This window comes from Hypanus sabinus, chromosome 4, assembly GCF_030144855.1.
Source record: "Hypanus sabinus isolate sHypSab1 chromosome 4, sHypSab1.hap1, whole genome shotgun sequence".
Taxonomy (NCBI): domain Eukaryota; kingdom Metazoa; phylum Chordata; class Chondrichthyes; order Myliobatiformes; family Dasyatidae; genus Hypanus; species Hypanus sabinus.
The window spans coordinates 109,370,418-109,388,357 of record NC_082709.1 but is presented as its reverse complement, the minus strand read 5'-3'; the positions used below and the strand labels follow the sequence as shown (position 1 = coordinate 109,388,357).

General features: G+C 38.9%; 1 protein-coding gene across 5 annotated transcripts in view; it reads left to right on the top strand.

The window, feature by feature from the left end:
* The window catches only part of zc3h13 (zinc finger CCCH-type containing 13), a 137,545-nt gene extending 123,219 nt beyond the window's left edge, over window positions 1-14,326 (top strand). For all 5 annotated transcript variants that reach the window (XM_059967851.1, XM_059967849.1, XM_059967848.1 and 2 more), the window contains 2 exons: window positions 9,028-9,191; window positions 13,894-14,326. In XM_059967851.1, coding sequence (XP_059823834.1) covers window positions 9,028-9,191; window positions 13,894-14,064 — 335 coding nt within the window. In that variant the 3' untranslated portion in view covers window positions 14,065-14,326. The remainder of the gene's footprint in view (window positions 1-9,027; window positions 9,192-13,893) is intronic.
* Window positions 14,327-17,940: the final 3,614 nt, after the last annotated feature.

Genomic DNA, 17,940 nt, shown 5'->3' with positions numbered 1-17,940 from the left:
AGTATAGAAGAATGAGGAGTTTTTTTCTAATGTATAAAATGCTAAAAGAGCATAAAAGGGTAGATCTTGAGATTTTCCAGTCATGGGGGCATGTTGATCTGAAACTGAAGGTTCATAGAAACCCTTTCTGACAAAGGTCAAATTTAATGTCAGAGAAATGTATACAATATACATCCTGAAATGCTTTTTCTTCACAAACATCCACGAAAACAGAGAAGTGCCCCAAAGAATGAACGACAGTTAAATGTTAGAATCCCAAAGTACCCCCCAGATCCCCCCTCCCGCCTGTAAGCAGCAGCAAGCAACAATCTCCCTTCCCCCTACCAGCAAAAAAAAACGCGCATCGGTACCATCACCGAGCCCAAGCGTGTGCTAAGCAATAACAAAGACAGACCAATGTTACCCCCAAAGGCTTTGCATTTCATCTGAAATTCGGCAAACCACAGGTTCTCTCTCTCTCTCTCTCTCTCTGGCAACAGGGAGGGAGGTGACTGCCATTTTCACAGCGAGTGGGAGATATAACAACAACCCGCTGGTTTACAATGTTAAGAGTCCATTTTGTTGCTTTTTTCAAGCTCTGTGTCCAAAGATAGCAAAGACCTTAGGTTTGTGAATCATTGGAATTCCCACCACTGGAGGCTGGATTATTGAAGATATTTATGGAAGAGGTGAATAATTTTTTTAAAAGGTCAGGTAATTGAGGGCTATGGAAAACTGACCCAAAACAGATGAATCCCAGGGTAGATCTGCCATGCTCATAATAAATGACAGGGAGACAGAGGACAAAGTGGCGTAGTTCAGCTCTTATCTTCTTACAGTATGTCTTCAAACACTTCATTTCCACTTTGACCATGAAATCCCATCAACTCATTTTAAATAAATGTACAAAGCATGAGAGTGCAGTCTTTATCTTGTGTGATATCTGTGTGGAGTTTGTATGTTTTCCTTGTGTCCTCTGATATCCTAAAGTTATGTTGGTTGGTAGTTTAATCAACCTCTGTAAATTATTTCTAATGTGCTTGGCCGGTGGGAAAATCAGTATTGGAATTAGTATGGAGATGATCTGCATGTAAGCAGAATAAATGACAGACAAATAATGGGGAGAATAAATTGATGAAGAGTTGACTTATACTGGAAGGGATGAATGGCCTCCTCAGCACTAAGATTATATATTTCAGAAATATTTCATTAAATAGGTTCAGTAAACTAAAATTTTGCATCATGCAGAACTTCGTGTAATTTTGCCCTTGTTTGTAGTATGTATCCTCTGCAATTTTCTTCCTGCTGCATATTCTTAACAGGCATGTGTACCTGTTTCATATAGAGATTTATGATAACAGAATGCCTTGGCCATGTATACAGTATATTTCTTCAAATTGGAAGAAACTGAAGTTTCTACAGCACAGAATTAAACATGTTAGTGTCTAATGGGTTTAGACTATAAGATATAGGAACAGAATTAGGCTATTGGCCCATCAAATCCACTCCACCATTCAAACATGGCTGACATTTTCCCTCTCAACCCCATTCTTCAGTCTTCTCCCCATGACCTTTGTAGCTCTTACTAATGAAGAACCTATCAACATCAGCTTTAAATACCCTGTGACTTGGACTTCCCAGCTGTCCGTGCAATGAATTCTACAGATTCACCTAAAGAAATACCTCTTTATCTCTGTTGTGAAGAGACGTATTCTGAGGCTGTACCCTCAAGTCCTAGACTCTCCTGCTATTAGAAGTACCCTCTCAATGTCCACTCTATCTAGGCCGTTTAATATTCAGTAGGTTTCAAAGAGATCCTCCTTTGTTCTTCTAAGCTCCTAAAGCAGACCTCGAGCTATCAAATGCTTCTTAAACATTAACCCTTTAATTCCTGGGATCACTCTTGTAAGCCTCCTCTGGATCCCCATGAATGCTAGTGCATTCTTCCTTAGATATGGGGTCCAAAACTGCTGACAATAATACATTTGCCTTATAAAGCCTCAGTATTACATCCTTGCTTTTATATTCTATTCCTTTCTAAATGAGTGCCAGCATTGCACTTGCTTTCTTTATTACTGACTCAGCCTGCAAGTTAACCTTTAGGGAATCCTGCACGAAGACTCCCGAGACCCTTTGCACCTCCGACTTCTGAATTTATTCTACACCCTTATTTCTTCTACCAAAGTTCATGACCACATACTTCCCTACTCTCTATTCCATCTGCCAGTTCTTTGACTGTTTTCCTAATCTGTCCATTTTATTCCGCAGACTCCCTGCTTCCTCAATACTACTTGTCCGTTTCACCTATCTTTGTATCGTCCACAAACTTGGCCACAAAGCCATCAGTTTCATCATCCAGATCATTAACGTATAACATGGTAAGTAGCAGACCCAGCCTTGACCTCTGCAGAACACCATTAGTCTCAGAAAAGGCCCGCTTTACTCCCATTGGCCTTTTGCCAATTAGCCAATCTTCTATCCATGTTAATATCTTTCCTTTAATACTATCGGCTTTTATCTTGTTTAGCAGGCTCACGTATGGCACCTTGTCAAAGCCTTCTAAAAGTCTAAGTAAACAACATCCACTGACTCTTCTTTGTCTATCCTGTCTGTTACATCCTCAAAGAATTTCAGCAGATTTGTCAGGCAAAATTTCCCCTTAAGGAAACCTTCAGCCTATTTTATTGTGTGTCTCTATGTACCCTGAAACCTCATCCTTAATAATAAACTCTTAATTCCTTGCCAATCGCTGTAGTCAGGCTATCTGGCCTATAATTTCTTGTCTTTTGCCTCAGTCCCTTCTCAGAGTGGATTGGAGCAATTCTCCCCAGTCCTATGAAACCATTCCAGAATCAAATTATTCTTGCAAACATGAGGAAGTCCTGACGAAAGGTCTCGGCCCAAAACGTCGGCAGTGTTTCTTCCTATAGATGCTGCCTGGCCTGCTGTGTTCCATCAGCATTTTGTGTGTGTTGATCAAATTATTCTTACTACTAATGTCTCCACAGTCTCTTCATCTATCTCTTTCAGAACTCTGGAGTGTAGTACATCTGTCCAAATGACTTGTCTACCTTCAGAACTTTCAGCTACCCAGGCAGTTTCTCCTTAGTAATAGTAACTACAGTCACTCTCTGCCTTGACTCTCAAATTTCTGGCATGTTGTTGGTGTCTTCCGCAGTGAAGATCAGCGCAAAATACTGATTTGGTTCATCTGCTGTTTCTTTGTTCCTCATCACTACCTCTCCAGCATCATTTTCCAGAGGATTGATATCCACTCTTGCCTCTCTTTTACTCTTTATATTTCTGAAATTAATAGCTTTGGTATTCTTTTTCATATTATTAGCTAGTTTGCCTTCATATTTCATCTTTTCCTCTCCTTTTTGCTTTTATGCTGTCTTTGGTTTCTTCTTTGGAATGAACTGATCCTCAATTTCTGAATTACTCACAGAAGCTCCAGCCATTGCTGTTCTACTGTCATCACTGGTAACGTCCCCTTCCAATCAACATTGGCCAGCTCCTCGATAGTCACCTTTACTCAACTGTGTTACATCCAATGTTTACATACTACCACAATAGCATAACAGTTAGCATGACACAGCTTGGGGTGTTCAGGAGTTTTGAGTTCAATTCCAGCATCATTCTGTGAGGGGTCTCTGTACGTCCTCCCTGTGGAATGTGTGGGTTTTCCCTGGGAGCTTCAGTTTCCTCCCACAGTCCAAAGACATACCAGGTAGGATAATTAATTATTGTAAGTTGTCTCATGATTAGGTTAGAGTTAATTGGGGTGGTGGAATTGCTGGAGTGGTGTAGCTCAAAGAGCCTGAAGGGCCTCATCTGTGCTGTATTGCTAAGTAAATAAATTTTAGCTGCTTCCTCTTAAACTGCAGGGTGAATTCTAACATATTACGATCACCTCTTCCTAAGGGTTCCTTTACCTTAAGCTCCCAAATCAAATTTAGTTGGCTTTAGAATTTTTTTCATCATTTGGCTATGTCATTCAAAGTTAGATTGAGTAAATTAATAGTCTTTTGTAGATTTGCATATTTTGACTAGTTACTAGTTACCCATTGGGTGAAAATGGAAAAATTATTTTCCATTTTAAAAAAAATAATTTCTAGGGGTAAAAGGATTAAAATGATCATTGACGTGAGTTTATGCATTTTCAAGACATTAGGATACAAAAGTCATCTGTACTGTTTTGGTTGTCACAGTTTCCTTAAAAATATTAATACCAGTGCAAAATGATTGACAAAATATTGATCTCTGTGGATATCTATCATGAGAAGGATTTGATAGTGTGAGGTTTTACAGTCATAAATCTGTTTTCCTCACACTATCTATATTTAGCTTCTGACATAGCTGTAGATTGCTGCTGTTAATACTGATACTGCCTCCTTCTCTAAGATTACCTTACAGCAGAATTTAAGAGAATAAACCATTGCTTGTCCACAGCAAACTACTTTTGCCACCTTCTAAGAATCCTTTTGTTCAGAATAAGCAATTAATTCTTTGCATGTGAATGGTACAGTTATGTCTTGGTGTACTCACTACTGTTTTGAATGTTAATAGCAGAGGACCGAAAATATACCAGTGACCCCTGTATTACAGGGAGGTTATGTTCCTCGAAAACTGCAGTTTTCTGTAAAAAGAAGCCCCGTTTCCCATTGAATTCCATGTTTGCAGTAGAGATGAATTCCTATGAAATGTTTTTCTCTCAAAAGTCCTGATAGTACTAGAAACTAATGGTGTGACAGATTAAGAGAAAGGAAAGATAGGCCTACCATGCAACAAGTTTCAACAAGTGCAAGCTGAAACAAAGATAGAATCTGTTGTTTCTTTCACATCTTGTTTGTTTATTTAATTTTCCCACTAGTTCTATAAAAGCTAATTTTATTCCATATCTAAGATTTTTAGGTGTGTTCTGTGAGTTCTATAAGGGTGAATTTCTGTAACCCTGACACGGGTCATCTGTATGTGAATTTGTTTTGTTTGTTTTAGAATGGTAATTACTACAATAATGACTATGCCTGCCTTAATGTAGCATGTTTAGCATTAATAATGTTCCTCGGAGATAGAATCAATAAATCAAAAGGACACCAAACTAGAATTATAGGCAGTTGGTGGTATAGAATGCTCGGAGAACAACAGTGAATAATGTTGATGAATGACATCTTTGACAGAGAAGAATTTTAAAGGTATAATTGGGGAATGTAGTGAGGAGAACAGAGCAATGATAAGAGGGATAGTGGGTTGCATCTTTTTTATTTATTAATCTTCTGGGCATTGCTGCCAAGGTCACCATTTATTGCTCTTGAAGTAATGTTGAGCTGCTACCTTGAACTATTACATCTTTGGTGTTCTTGAGTGAGGAGTTTTAGGATTTAGACCTAGTGTTGATGCAGACATAGTATGAATTAGGCAAGAGGATTATGCCCTAGTAACAGAGTGTATGGTCAAGAAGTGCGGATAAAGAGAGGTAGTGTGTGCATGTTCAGCATAGGGGAAATGGAGGGCAAAAGGAGGCGCATTTTTAGATTTCGAGTAGGTTACAGAAGTCAAGGGTAACAAAGGCATGAAGAAATTATGTTATTTCATTTGAAGTTTCTAGGGACTAGGAGTCTGTCCAGGTTCGGAAGGCTTGGGTGATATCCAAGTAGGTTTTGGAATTTACAGTAGATTTTTGTAAAAGCCCAAAGGATATATGATTAAGTTACCCATCTGAAAACATTGGCACATTTATATCTGGAGGTGGCTGGCAGTATAATTAAATGTTTCAGCAGTTGGAAAGGCTGCAGTCAGCATTGCTTCAGAGGTGAAAAAAGACAATAATATCAAGTTTGCAAGAAGTGCGGGCGTCTGAGACCAGCGATAAGTTGGAAGGCATGGCATTTTATGAAGAGAAATAGATCTTGTGGTAGGACTAAAAAAGTATTTTTCTCTTGTAAAGGTAGGATGCTACTTGAAAGTGCCAGATTTTTAAGAAAACATTTAAGAGCACATGATGCCTCTTCCAGTAAAGACATTTAGACTGTCTGAATGCACAAATTGAAGTCAATTAACTGTAAATGAATAATGGTGTCCCCCGCTTTATGAATGTTCGCTTTACGCCGCTTCGCTTTTACAAAAGACCTACATTAGTAACCTGTTTTCGCGTTACAAAGGGGATTTCTGCTTTTACGAAGATTTTTCCCATATAAGTTAATAGTCGACTTAAGAAAGGTTTCATAGTCAAGTCAAGTTTATTGTCATTTCGACCATAGACTGCTGGTACAGTACACAGTAAAAATGAAATAACGTTCCTCCAGGACCCTGGTGCTACATGAAACAACACAAAACTGCACTAGACTACAGACCTGCACAGGATTACATAAAGTGCACAAAACAGTGCAGGGCAGTACAATAATTAATAATAGGCACAGTAGAGGACAAATTACAATATAATAATAAATGATGTAGATGTCAGTCTAGACTTTGAGTATTGAGGAATCTGATGGCTTAGAGGAAGAAACTGTTGCCCAGTCTGGTCGTGAGAGCCCGAATGCTTCGGTACCTTTTGCCAGATGGCAGGAGGGAGAAGAGTTTGTGTGAGGGGTACATGGGGTCCTTCACAATGCTGTTTGCTTTGTGGGAGCAGCATGTGGTGTAAATGTCTGTAATAGCGGGAAGGGAGACCCTGATGATCTTCTCAGCTGACCTCACTATCTGCTGCAGGGTCTTGCGATCCGAGACGGTGCAATTCCCAAACCAGGCAGTGATGCAACTGCTCAGGATGCTCTCGATACATCCTCTGTAGAATGTGGTGAGGATGGGAGGTGGGAGATGGACTTTTCTCAGCCTTTGCAGAAAGTAGAGATGCTGCTGGGCTTTCTTGGCTATGGAGCTGGTGTTGAGGGACCAGGTGAGATTCTCTGCCAGGTGAACACCAAGAAATTTGGTGCTCTTAACGATCTCAACTGAGGAGCCATCAATATTCAGTGGAGAGTGGTCGCTCCGTGCTCTCCTGAAGTCAGCAACCATCTCCTTTGTTCATATTCAGAGACAGGTTGTTGGCTCTGCACCAGTCTGTTAGCTGCTGCACCTCCTCTCTATATGCTGACGCACCGTTCTTGCTGATGAGACAGCCCTGGGGACCCCCGTGCTCAGTTTGATGGTGTTGGAGATGCTGCTCCCTATCCAGACTGACTGAGAACACTATACCTGAGATAGGGACGTTCTACCTTTGTAAAGGAGGGGGACACCTGTAGTTGTACCCAAAGCATTGCTACCTTTCTTCTTACAGGATAGAAAGCTAAAGGAATCTGTGAATTTTGAGTTACTGTGCAAGTGAATCAACTTCATGTGGGAAGCCAAATCTAAGCAATCATTACTATCTAGACTCATCTCGAAAAGATTTGCCCTGAGAATTGGTGTTATGAGTCCAGTAATGCTAAATGATATTCACGTGAAGATAAGAAAATATTCAAAATAAAAATAAACAATCAAATAAAATAAGTTCCATTATCAAAAATGATCAATTGCAACAATAGAATGATGTAAAGGACTATGAAGTTAGAAGGACCAAATAAAAAATTCACACTCTTAGTTCATAGAAATGATGCAGATAAATTATTAGTATTAACAAAGTCAATATGATACATTGTATGTTTTGTTGATAAATGGATCTGAGTCTGACTTTCATAGAAGGCATGGACTATATCTGCACAGGTCTGTAATCTTGCAGTCCTTTAAATCAAATAGCCTTTCTTTTGGCCCAGTAGATTTGAAGAAAAGATCTGAATTGTGCCATAATAATACACTTCCCATTTTTGTAGTACTTTTCTCCAAATGCATTGATTTTGTGTATGTGTGAGAGGGAGGTTGAAACCATTACAATGCAGTAAACAACTGACAAATGCCTGGTTAGTTTGCCTAAGTATTGGGAACATTTTATAATATAATATTGGAAACCCATAAACATTGTGTAGGTTGGATAAAACTTTGAAATCAATTCGGTATTCTTTCAATGTTGTTGATTCATTCATGCATATTGTACACATAAGTTAATAAAAATATTCTAATCAGATGAGTATATTTTCCCCTGCTCCTCTATTAACTTCAGTTATGAAGAGGAAATAGAGATAAATATTTGATCAGGTCCATAAAGAAGAGGGAGTTTCCACTTGTACCAAGTTCCTGTAATCCTAGCATGAGCACTGCAATTATTTTTGAACACTTAAGAAATGATGCATTGGAGAATGAATTCTTCATTATTAGACCACTTATGTTATCATCACTAATTGGAAATTTTTGCTGAAACAAATTCAGTTGTAACTTCCAAAGAAAAATTGGATAACTGAAAAGAAGCCAAAAAGCAAGGGTGTGGAGCTAATAGGAGAACTTCAAACAAATGACACAGATATACTAAGCCAAATCAGAGTGTTCTATGCTGTATATTTTTAACATTCTGAAGGTATGGACTTTTATTTGCAACAATAATATGGAGATCAGCATTTTAACAAAAGTAGGATGAAAAGATCCAAGTGTTATTATTGTGATGAGCAAAGGAAGTTGAGCTTGAGGTTATGTGTCATTTCACAAGGTTCTGTAGAGTTGAGGGTACAAATGGACCTGCTAGCTGTGTTTTTGCGGATGTACTAGCAGGATAGATCAGGAGCAGTCAGTGGATGTGATGTATCTGGGCTTTCAGAAGGCACTTGATGCAATACTGCAAAAATATGTTTTTTTCATTTATAAATAGAAGCCATGGGGTTAGATATGTTAACATGATTTAAGGTTTGTTTAAAGGATGACATGGAGACCAAAAATAAACTGGTCATTTTTAGGTTGAAAATAACAATATCAGGACTCCTGATGAAAGGTCTCAGCCCAAAACTTTGACTTATATTTCCTTCTATAGATGCTGCCTGACCTGTTGAGTTCCTCCAGCATTTTGTGTGCATTGTTAATAGTTTTAGCTTGTTTGTTAGCTGGTATTTCTATGAATGTTTCTGCTTTTGTATTCATAATGTAAATACAATTATCATGCGTTCTACACTTCTTTCCGTGTAGATGGAGACAACGTTTTTGAAGATGAACTTGGAGCCCTCAACATGGCTGCTATTCAGAGAAAGGAAGAGCGAGCCCATCTGCTGAGTAGTTTGGGACCCTGTTGTAAAGCACTTTGTTCTCGGAGGGATCTTGTTATCCGCAAACAGTTAGTAAGAAATGAAAAGGCAAGCACTTATTTTATTTCTTGAGTACAAATGTTTATTTTCTTCTAGATCTTTACCTAACACAGAGTACAGCCATTTGTCATTCTGTTATTAAGTATTTACAATATTGAATCTTCATATAACATTGCTTCTCCATATCTTTTAATTATCACGTTCTCTCTTCCCTTTCCCACGTTTCTGTGACTCCATTTTAACTCCCTTGTATCTGCCTTTTTAGACCTAGCTACTTTTTCCAGTCTGTTATTCTCAATTCATTCAAATTTCAAATCTGTCCTATCTCCCAAGCCTTCATTTACCTATTTAAAACACTATTTCATCTCCTGAGCAATGTAAAATGTGCTGTTGAATGTATAGTGTCATTCAAAGATGTTATACTTGAATGCATGCAGTATACGCAAAAAAGTAAATGATCTTGTAGCTCAGTTAGAAATTAGCAGGTATGACACTATGGGCATGACAGAGTCATGGTTAAAAGATCACAGCTGGACACCTCACATCCAAAAATGCACATCTTATCAAAAGGACAGGCAAGTGGACAGAGGGGATTGGGTGGCTTTGTTGCTAAAAAGTGAAATCAAATCCTTACAAAGAAATGACTGTAGGATCAGAAGATGTAGAATCCTTGAGGGTAAAGTTAAACTGCAAGGATAAAAAGACTCTAATGAGAGTAATATGCAGCCCTTCGACAGTAGCCAGATATGGGGTACAAATTACAAAGAGAGGTGGAAAAGGCATGTAATATGGGCAAAGTTATAATGGTCATGGGAGATTTCAAGATGCACGCAAATTGGTAAAACCTTGTTGGTGCTCAATCCCAAGAGAAGAAATTTGCAGAATGCTTATGAGATGGTTTTTTAGAGGAGCTTGTGGTCGAGCCCATTAGGGATTCATTCCAAAGAAGAAGAAATTTTCTAAACAGAGGATGAGGCAACAGTGGCTGACAGCATTAAAGCAAATGAGATAGCAAACAATAAAGCAAAAATTAGTGGGGAGCTAAAAAATTCGGAGTCTTTTAAAAACCTAAAGCCAGAAATTTGAGAGAATCAGGAGGCAGAAGTGAGTGTATTCACTATTACTGAGGAGAAAGTGCTTGGGAACCTGAAAGGTCTGAAGGAAGATAGGTACCTGGACCAGATGGGCAACACCCCAGGGTTCTGAAAGAAGTAACTGAAGAGATTGTGGAGGCATCACTAGTCATCTTTCAAGAAACAAGAGCCCACAGAGTTACAGGAAAGGTACAAGTATACATGCATGGCTAACTGGCAGAAGGCAGTGGGAGTAAAGGGTGGCTGGCTGCCTGTGATTAGTGGAATTCTGCAGGGGTCAGTGTTGGGACTGCTACGTTTTATGTTATATATTAATGATCTGGATGATTAAATTAATGGCTTTGTGACCAAGTTTGTGGATAATACAGAGACAGTTGAGGAAGCAGGAAGTCTTCAGAATAACTTGGACAGATTAGGGGAATGGTCAAAGAAGTGGCAGATGGAATACAATGTGGGGAAGTGTATGGTCATACACTGCAGCAGAAGGAATCAAGTTGTAGACTACTTTTTAAATGGAGAGTGAATTCAGAAATTGGAAGTGTAAAGGACTTGGGACTTCTAGTACAGGATTCCCTAAAGGTTAATTTGCAGGTTTGAGTTGGTAGTAAGGAAGGCAAATGCAATATTAGCATTCATTTTGAGAGGACTTGAATATATAAAAGACAGGATGTAATGCTGAAGCTTTATAAGACACTGGGCAGACCACCATTTGAAAATTTGTGAGCAGTTTTGGGCCCAGTATCTAAGGAAGGATGTACTGGCATTGGAGAGGGTCCAAAGAAGGTTTGCGAGAATTGTCCCAGGAATGAGGGGTATCTCATTGAAACCTGTCCAATATTGAAAGGCCTAGATAGGGAGGACATTGAGAGGATGATGACAATAATGGGGAGTATCTAGGGCCAGTGGTACAGCCTCAGAATAGAAGGATGTCTCTTTAGAACAGTTAACTCTGGAGGCAAAGCAATTGGATACATTTAAAGCATAAGTTGGTAGATTCTTGATTAGTAAGGGCAACAGAGATTTCAGGCAAAGGCGGCTGAATGGCATTGAGAGGGAGAATAAATAAACCATGGTCAAATGGTGGAGTAGACTCAACGGCTGCTCCTGTGTCTAAAGACATTAAATTTGATAGCAAGCATCTGACACATTTCTTCACTGTTTTATTCCTAGGCATATGTTTGCCTTGGGACGTACAATATCGATGTGTTGCGTTCCAAGTCCTAAATTCCTAAATTCCAGTACAAAAATTATATCAAAGTAGAAGCCTTGACCACCCCTTGTTTGCAATTGATTATTCATAATACCTCTGTTTCCTCGTCTTCTCAATGATCAAGCTTTTGATTGCTCTGTGGAACCAGTAGGATTGCTAAATGATATTACCCTTCCAATAAATGAAATGAAAATCTGCTATCGTATATGATTTACATAAAAGTGCCAATTTTGCTGTGAAGCCAACAAAGATGGGACTTTTTGCTTTGAAAGACCAGGCTACTTCCAACTACTTAAAAAGAGCTGCCAGTAATATCAAATAGAGGTGTGATCAGGACCGTAACTGTGGAGGCTGTCCCTAGGGAGTCTGTCACTGTATAGCAAAGGCATTCAGTACTGGCATGTATAGGTATGTGTGTATACCTTTGAGCTAGAACACTGGTGGCACAGGCTCATCATAGTTTGATTGCACTATAATGGTGGCACAAGTGCTGTTGTACAACCCTGGGGCACAGCACTGACACGTACATAGCTGTCAAAGATTAACACTCAAACATAGTGCTGATGAGGACAAATCTGTCCCTATAAAGCTTTTCATACCATTTTGGTAGGAACAGGTTTGTTACTGCACATCACAGGTACAGTACTGATGAGAACTGGTCAGTAGAACATTATATTTCAGTTCCGTTGACTATAATTTCTTTGCCATAACACTGAGATACAATACTAGTGAACGTGTGTCATAGTATAAGATGGGTACTGTGATCATAGGCAAAGGCCAATCACTGTACTGGTGGTCATGTGGCTGTCCATTGTACAACACTTGATACAGCTCTTCACTATAACCGGTGGACATAGATATCTTTAATATAAGTAATGTTCTGTCACAGTGTAACATTGGTATACTAGAATTATAGCATAGAATTTATTTAAATCTTGCAACCACCCCACAACATGAGGAAGTAAAAATTTTAGTGTTATGACTCCGTTGCAATGTACAGACATGTGGATTTAAAACTAATGGCTTGTAGAAATGAGTTGTCCCCATAGCCTGTTGGTCCTGGCCTTAATGCTTTGGTACCATTTGCCAAATGAAAGCAGCTGAAACAGTTTATGATTGGGGTTATTGGTGTTCCTGATGATCTTCCAGGCCTCCTTTCTGCACCCACTGCTATAAATGTCCTCAGTGGAGGTGAGTCTCCATTGACTGTTGGAAAGCTGGATGTAAGTCTGTCAGTGGATTAAAATACAGGTGGGCATGTATCTGTCACTGTCTAACATTTGTGTGTTGTATTGGGAGAAAAAAAAAATCTCACCATATAGCACGGTTGAGTACAGGTCTGTCATCTTCCAACATTGCCAGTGGGCAACTGTTGCCAATTTTTAAACATTTGGGAATTTGAGTGTGTGGGTCTGTTTCTGTTCAGATTCAGACTTAATTATTGTATGTACATTGAAACATACAGTGAAATGTGTCACTTGCATGAACAAACAACACCCAAGGATGTGCCGGGAATAGCCTGCAAATGTCACCACACATTCCAGTGCTAACATAGTACGCCCACAAAACTAGGATCTAGTACAGCTAAGTATTAGTCTGTCACTTTAGACTCATGGAGTTAAACTGCACAGAAGCAGGCCCTTCAGCCTGTGTTGACAATCAGATGTCCATTTATATTCATCTTGTTTACCAGCACTTAGTTTCTTGCCTTCTATGCTTTATAATCCAAATATGTATGTCTCTCATTTTCTCAGACACTGCATCCTAGTTGCAACCACCTGAGTAAAAAAAACTGTCGCCACATCTCCTCTAACCTTGTTATTCCTCACCTTGAACCATTTCCCTTTAGTTTTAAGCATCTCTAAAACCTCCATCATAATTTTATGATCCCATGGTTAGTTATTTTCTCACTCTCCTCTGTTTCAAAGAAAACAACATCAACTTATCCTGTCTCTTATCTTAACTGAAATGTTCCATCCAAGCTAACACCCTGGTTAATCTCCTCTGCACCCTCTCAAGTACATCCCTGTTTTTCCTATATTGTAGGGACTATATCTTCCATTGCCTCCCCCAATTTATCAGCCTGTAAATAACATTCTGTAAACTAAGTCTGTCTTCCTATCTGCACAGCACTAATGTCTGTGTCATTTCATAAACGTGGTGTTCTGTGCTTTGAGTATAATTCTGTCACTGTATTTCTATGTGATACAATACTGGTAGGCACATCTGTCATTTGTTTAACTCCAGGATACATCTATATTCAACCAACTACATCTCTGAAGCACTCTGCACTGTGTCAATACGTTCTGAAGCTTTACAGTAGTGTTCACCAACAAATCTGTGTTATAAATTGACCATTTGTGAGATTTACAAGAGAACTTTTTTTAATATTGATGACAAATCTGGCTATTAATGGTGGAATGTACATTTTGTTTTTTTTTATCAGGGTGCAACCAAGCATATGTATACAAATCAACCAGTTGTGGACAACGATCTTCTAAGATCAAGTCTTCGGTTATTCAAACGCAAAGCACTATGTCATGGTCCCATACAGGAAAAAAGTGATGACAGTAAGATTTTGCGACCTAAAGTTAAACAGGAAGTTTGTGTTTCATAACTTTTGCAGCATCATGGATTAATTTTGACTTTGATATTGGAGAATCTGTATCTAAGGAACTGGATCCCACACCTGAATATTTGGAAGAATGTCACTTGTTTATTGACAAACCTAATATTGGACCTGGAATGGTCAAACTTAATTTTTCAGCTTTCAAGACTATTCGTTTTAGGAATTTAAATACTGTTCTATGTACTGGATAAGTGAATATATCATTTTTTGAAGTACAGATTTGAAATCTTTAATAAAAGTCTCAGCTTTGTTTTAAAGTGTCTTTTTATTATATGTAAAAGGAAATATTTAATAGGACTTGTAGGTGATTACAGTTTAATGATTGCTGTTGTCATACTCTGCAAAATCACTTTTAGTCCGATACCAACTGGGATTTGGCATCCAGAAACTGAAGCTATCAAGTGTGCTGATCAGACATTCAGACTGAAAAGCAGGAAGTAGGAAGCACTTACCAGCTGTTCTGAAGATTGACATCTTCCTATCCAGTCCTGAGGAAAGGTCTTGACTGGAAACCTCGACCGCTTATTCCCTTCCATAGATTCTGCCTGACCTGCTTGTTCCTTCAGCATTTTGTGTGTGTTGCTGTGGATTTCCAGCATCTGCAGAATTGCTTGTGTTTAGTTATTAATTTTATAAAAGGTGAAATAGTGAATGGGGCATGCAGAATTATTCTGAATTATGATCACCAAACTGTTAAAATGTTTTATTTTATTTAATAACTCTATGAACTAGAGGAATGGCATTCCACACACAAAATTAGTTTCTCCCAGGCATCCAGCTAATCCTGTAATTGTAACCTGTTATATTACTAAAAAATACATTTTTGCACTTCATTCAATAAAACACTGCATTTTCATTATTTTGTTTTAAAGACGGAACAGTTTCTAAAATGAAGATGATGAGAATGTAATGATTGTGTTGGGTGCCCCAGCTTAGATACTAACATTGGCTCTTGTGGAGGAGCAGGGTGTCATTGACAGAAACTTCCTCATTTAGTTGCATATGTACAGATGCTGGAAGTTAATGTCATTTTCACATCATAGGAATGGCAAAGTTTTCCATCATTACAATCTTAAATTCCAAGCCAGTAAAATTGTTGTTTTTCAGCATCATAATGTTGGATCCTGATGCTTTTGCGATCCAAAGGTTCTTCAGAGTTTAAGAATGAGACATAAAACTTGTTTTTTATGTTTGTTTTATTAAGAGTTACAAGAATAAAGAAGACAAAGGGAGAACAATATGAGAGAGATAAAGAGGAAAGAAAAGACAGACAAAAGTGTCTGGTCTTCTTATAACAGGCCACTGATTCTACTGAAACTCCAGCAGATATTAGTTAACCAATTACAAGTTCAAGTTTTTCGTCATTTCAAACATATATATGTCTACTGCCACATGAAACAATGTTTCTCTGGACCAAGGTGTACAACACGGTACGTAAAATTCACACACAACATAAAGTAATATTAACACAAATAAATTAACAAATAAAGAGCATTAACATTAAAAGCTTCATACGTGGCGGGATCTGGGTGGTGGCAGGGAGTTCAGTGGTCTCAACACCTGCGGGAAGAAGCTGCTTCCCATCCTAATAGTCCGAATGGTATGGTACATCTTGTTGGTAAGGGTTTAAAGGGGTTGTTGATGACATAAGGTGTCATTGACAATGCTAAGGGCCCTGTGTATGTAGTGCTCCTGGTAAGTATCTTGGATGGGTGGGAGATCACATGATCCTCTCAGCAGCCTCACAATCAGGTTTTGCGATCAGATGCCTTGCAGTTCTCATACCAGATGGTGATGCAGTTAGTCAGTGGTGCTCCTGTAAAAATTGGTTAGAATGGGGGCAAGTGGGGAGCCTCATTCACCTCCACTTCCCCAGGAGACTGAGATGCTGCTGTGCTTTCTTGACTAATGAGGTGTGTTCAGAGACCAGGTGAGATCGTCGTTCATGTTCACACCCAGAAACATAGTGTTCCTAACTCTCCACGGACAAGTCCTTATGTGCAGAGAGGAGTGATCAGCTTGTTCTTTCCTAAAGTTTACAATCATCTCTTTAGTCTTGTCCACATTGCGACTCAATAGTCAGATTCAAGTAATGTGACACCTTCTGCCAAAACTAAAGAGTTTCCAGAAAAATAGAGGCAACTGTAGCACTTATCACATGTCCAGCAACAATGAATATATAATTGACTCAAGTTTTATAAGCAAACATAAACATTTATTAAACAACTAACTGCTATACAGCAACTATGGAACAGTTCTTAAAGTGGTAAATTCGAACACAGAACTAAAGTGGTAAATGTGAACACTGTTTTAAAGGGGTAAATTCGAAAGTCCAAGTGATTTATACAGTCAATTAGGAGAGACTTTCCTGAAGTAAAGAATTCCTCGACGATGTGACGTTACTGCAGATCCTGGCCAAAATATGCCTTGTCCGAAGGACTCACGACGAAAGAAATAAAACAGTTTAAAGGAACTGACCTTTTTATTCTGGAGGATAGACACTGCATCAAACCTTCCTGCTCTTGCAGAGGTTATCTCAGATGCAGGCCACTATTCTTGAACGAAGATTCAATAGGGTCGATCCTTTATAAAACCACCGAACAACACCATCTTTCCCCACTTCTTTCTTCACTCTCCAATCTGAACTGTAGAGGTAAATCAAAGATACCCCAAACAAAACTGGTAGCGATTGGCAAAACTGCCGGCACAATGATTTTACCTTACAATAGAAAGTAAAACTCCACTTTTAAACAAAACTGCGTCATGAGACGAATACACTGCAAAACTAAAAACTGACAAACCAACCAACACATAACTCCTGCGTCACAGCAGGCAGGTCTTTCCTGTTTTATACCTGTTGGAACAGGCTATCACATGACCTCAGCAGAGGGGAAACTAATTCACCCCACCATCACAAGACAATTACATCATGCTCATAAGGCAGTCGCAAAATACCCATGGGGTATGTAACACACTCAAAAATTCATCAATTATATGTATATAGGTAAGAATGAGAAAGTTAAACTACAAGAAAAATAGCAGTTCTACAGCCCAATCCAATATCTCCCCACCCCCCCATGATTCTAAATCATATTTAGAATCATCACATCTGAAACTTAAGAGGAAGAACAACTTGTGCTACCTATGTTAAAATATAAAATTGGTAATGTTACAATATCAGAATAAATTTAATGTACAGTAGTTATCAACTCTGTTCAACGTCCTCTGGCTGATTATTGATTTGTTCACTATAGCCCAGCAAGATAGGCACTGAGGGAGGTTACTAGCACGTTAACCTTAGTGCCCTAAAGAAGGGTCTCAGCCTGAAATGTCGCCTATTCATTTTCATAGCCTGGCTGACCTGCCAAGTTCCTTCAGCATTGTCTGTATGTAATCTTAGTGCTTGTTGCCTTTTTCAGTTATTACCTCAGCTCACTTGCAATGGCTAGGGTGTGTTCATTTACTTTTACCTTATTACTTTTGCTTTCACTGTCCAGTTAGTAAGGACCTTCCCATTGAGCTCCCAGTGCTGCCTTATGTGGTTTTTAATCAGGACCCACTCACTAAGAATCTTTTTTGGATCACTCCAAGCGGCAGGAATCTGTTGAGAAGCAGACTGTACAGCTTGGGTTAATTTCACACAAGTAGTTAAGCTGTCTGCCATAATATGTATATCAGCCTCTCTGAGATCAAGAACTCCTGGTGGTGACATGGGTCACCCAGTTATTACCTCAAATGGACTTAATTTAGTTTTCGTATTTGGAGTTGTCCTGATGCTACATAAGACCATAGGAAGAGCAGCGGGTCAATTGGTTAGAATGGGAGCGGCTCCCCGCTCACCCCCATTCTAACCAGTTGTTACAG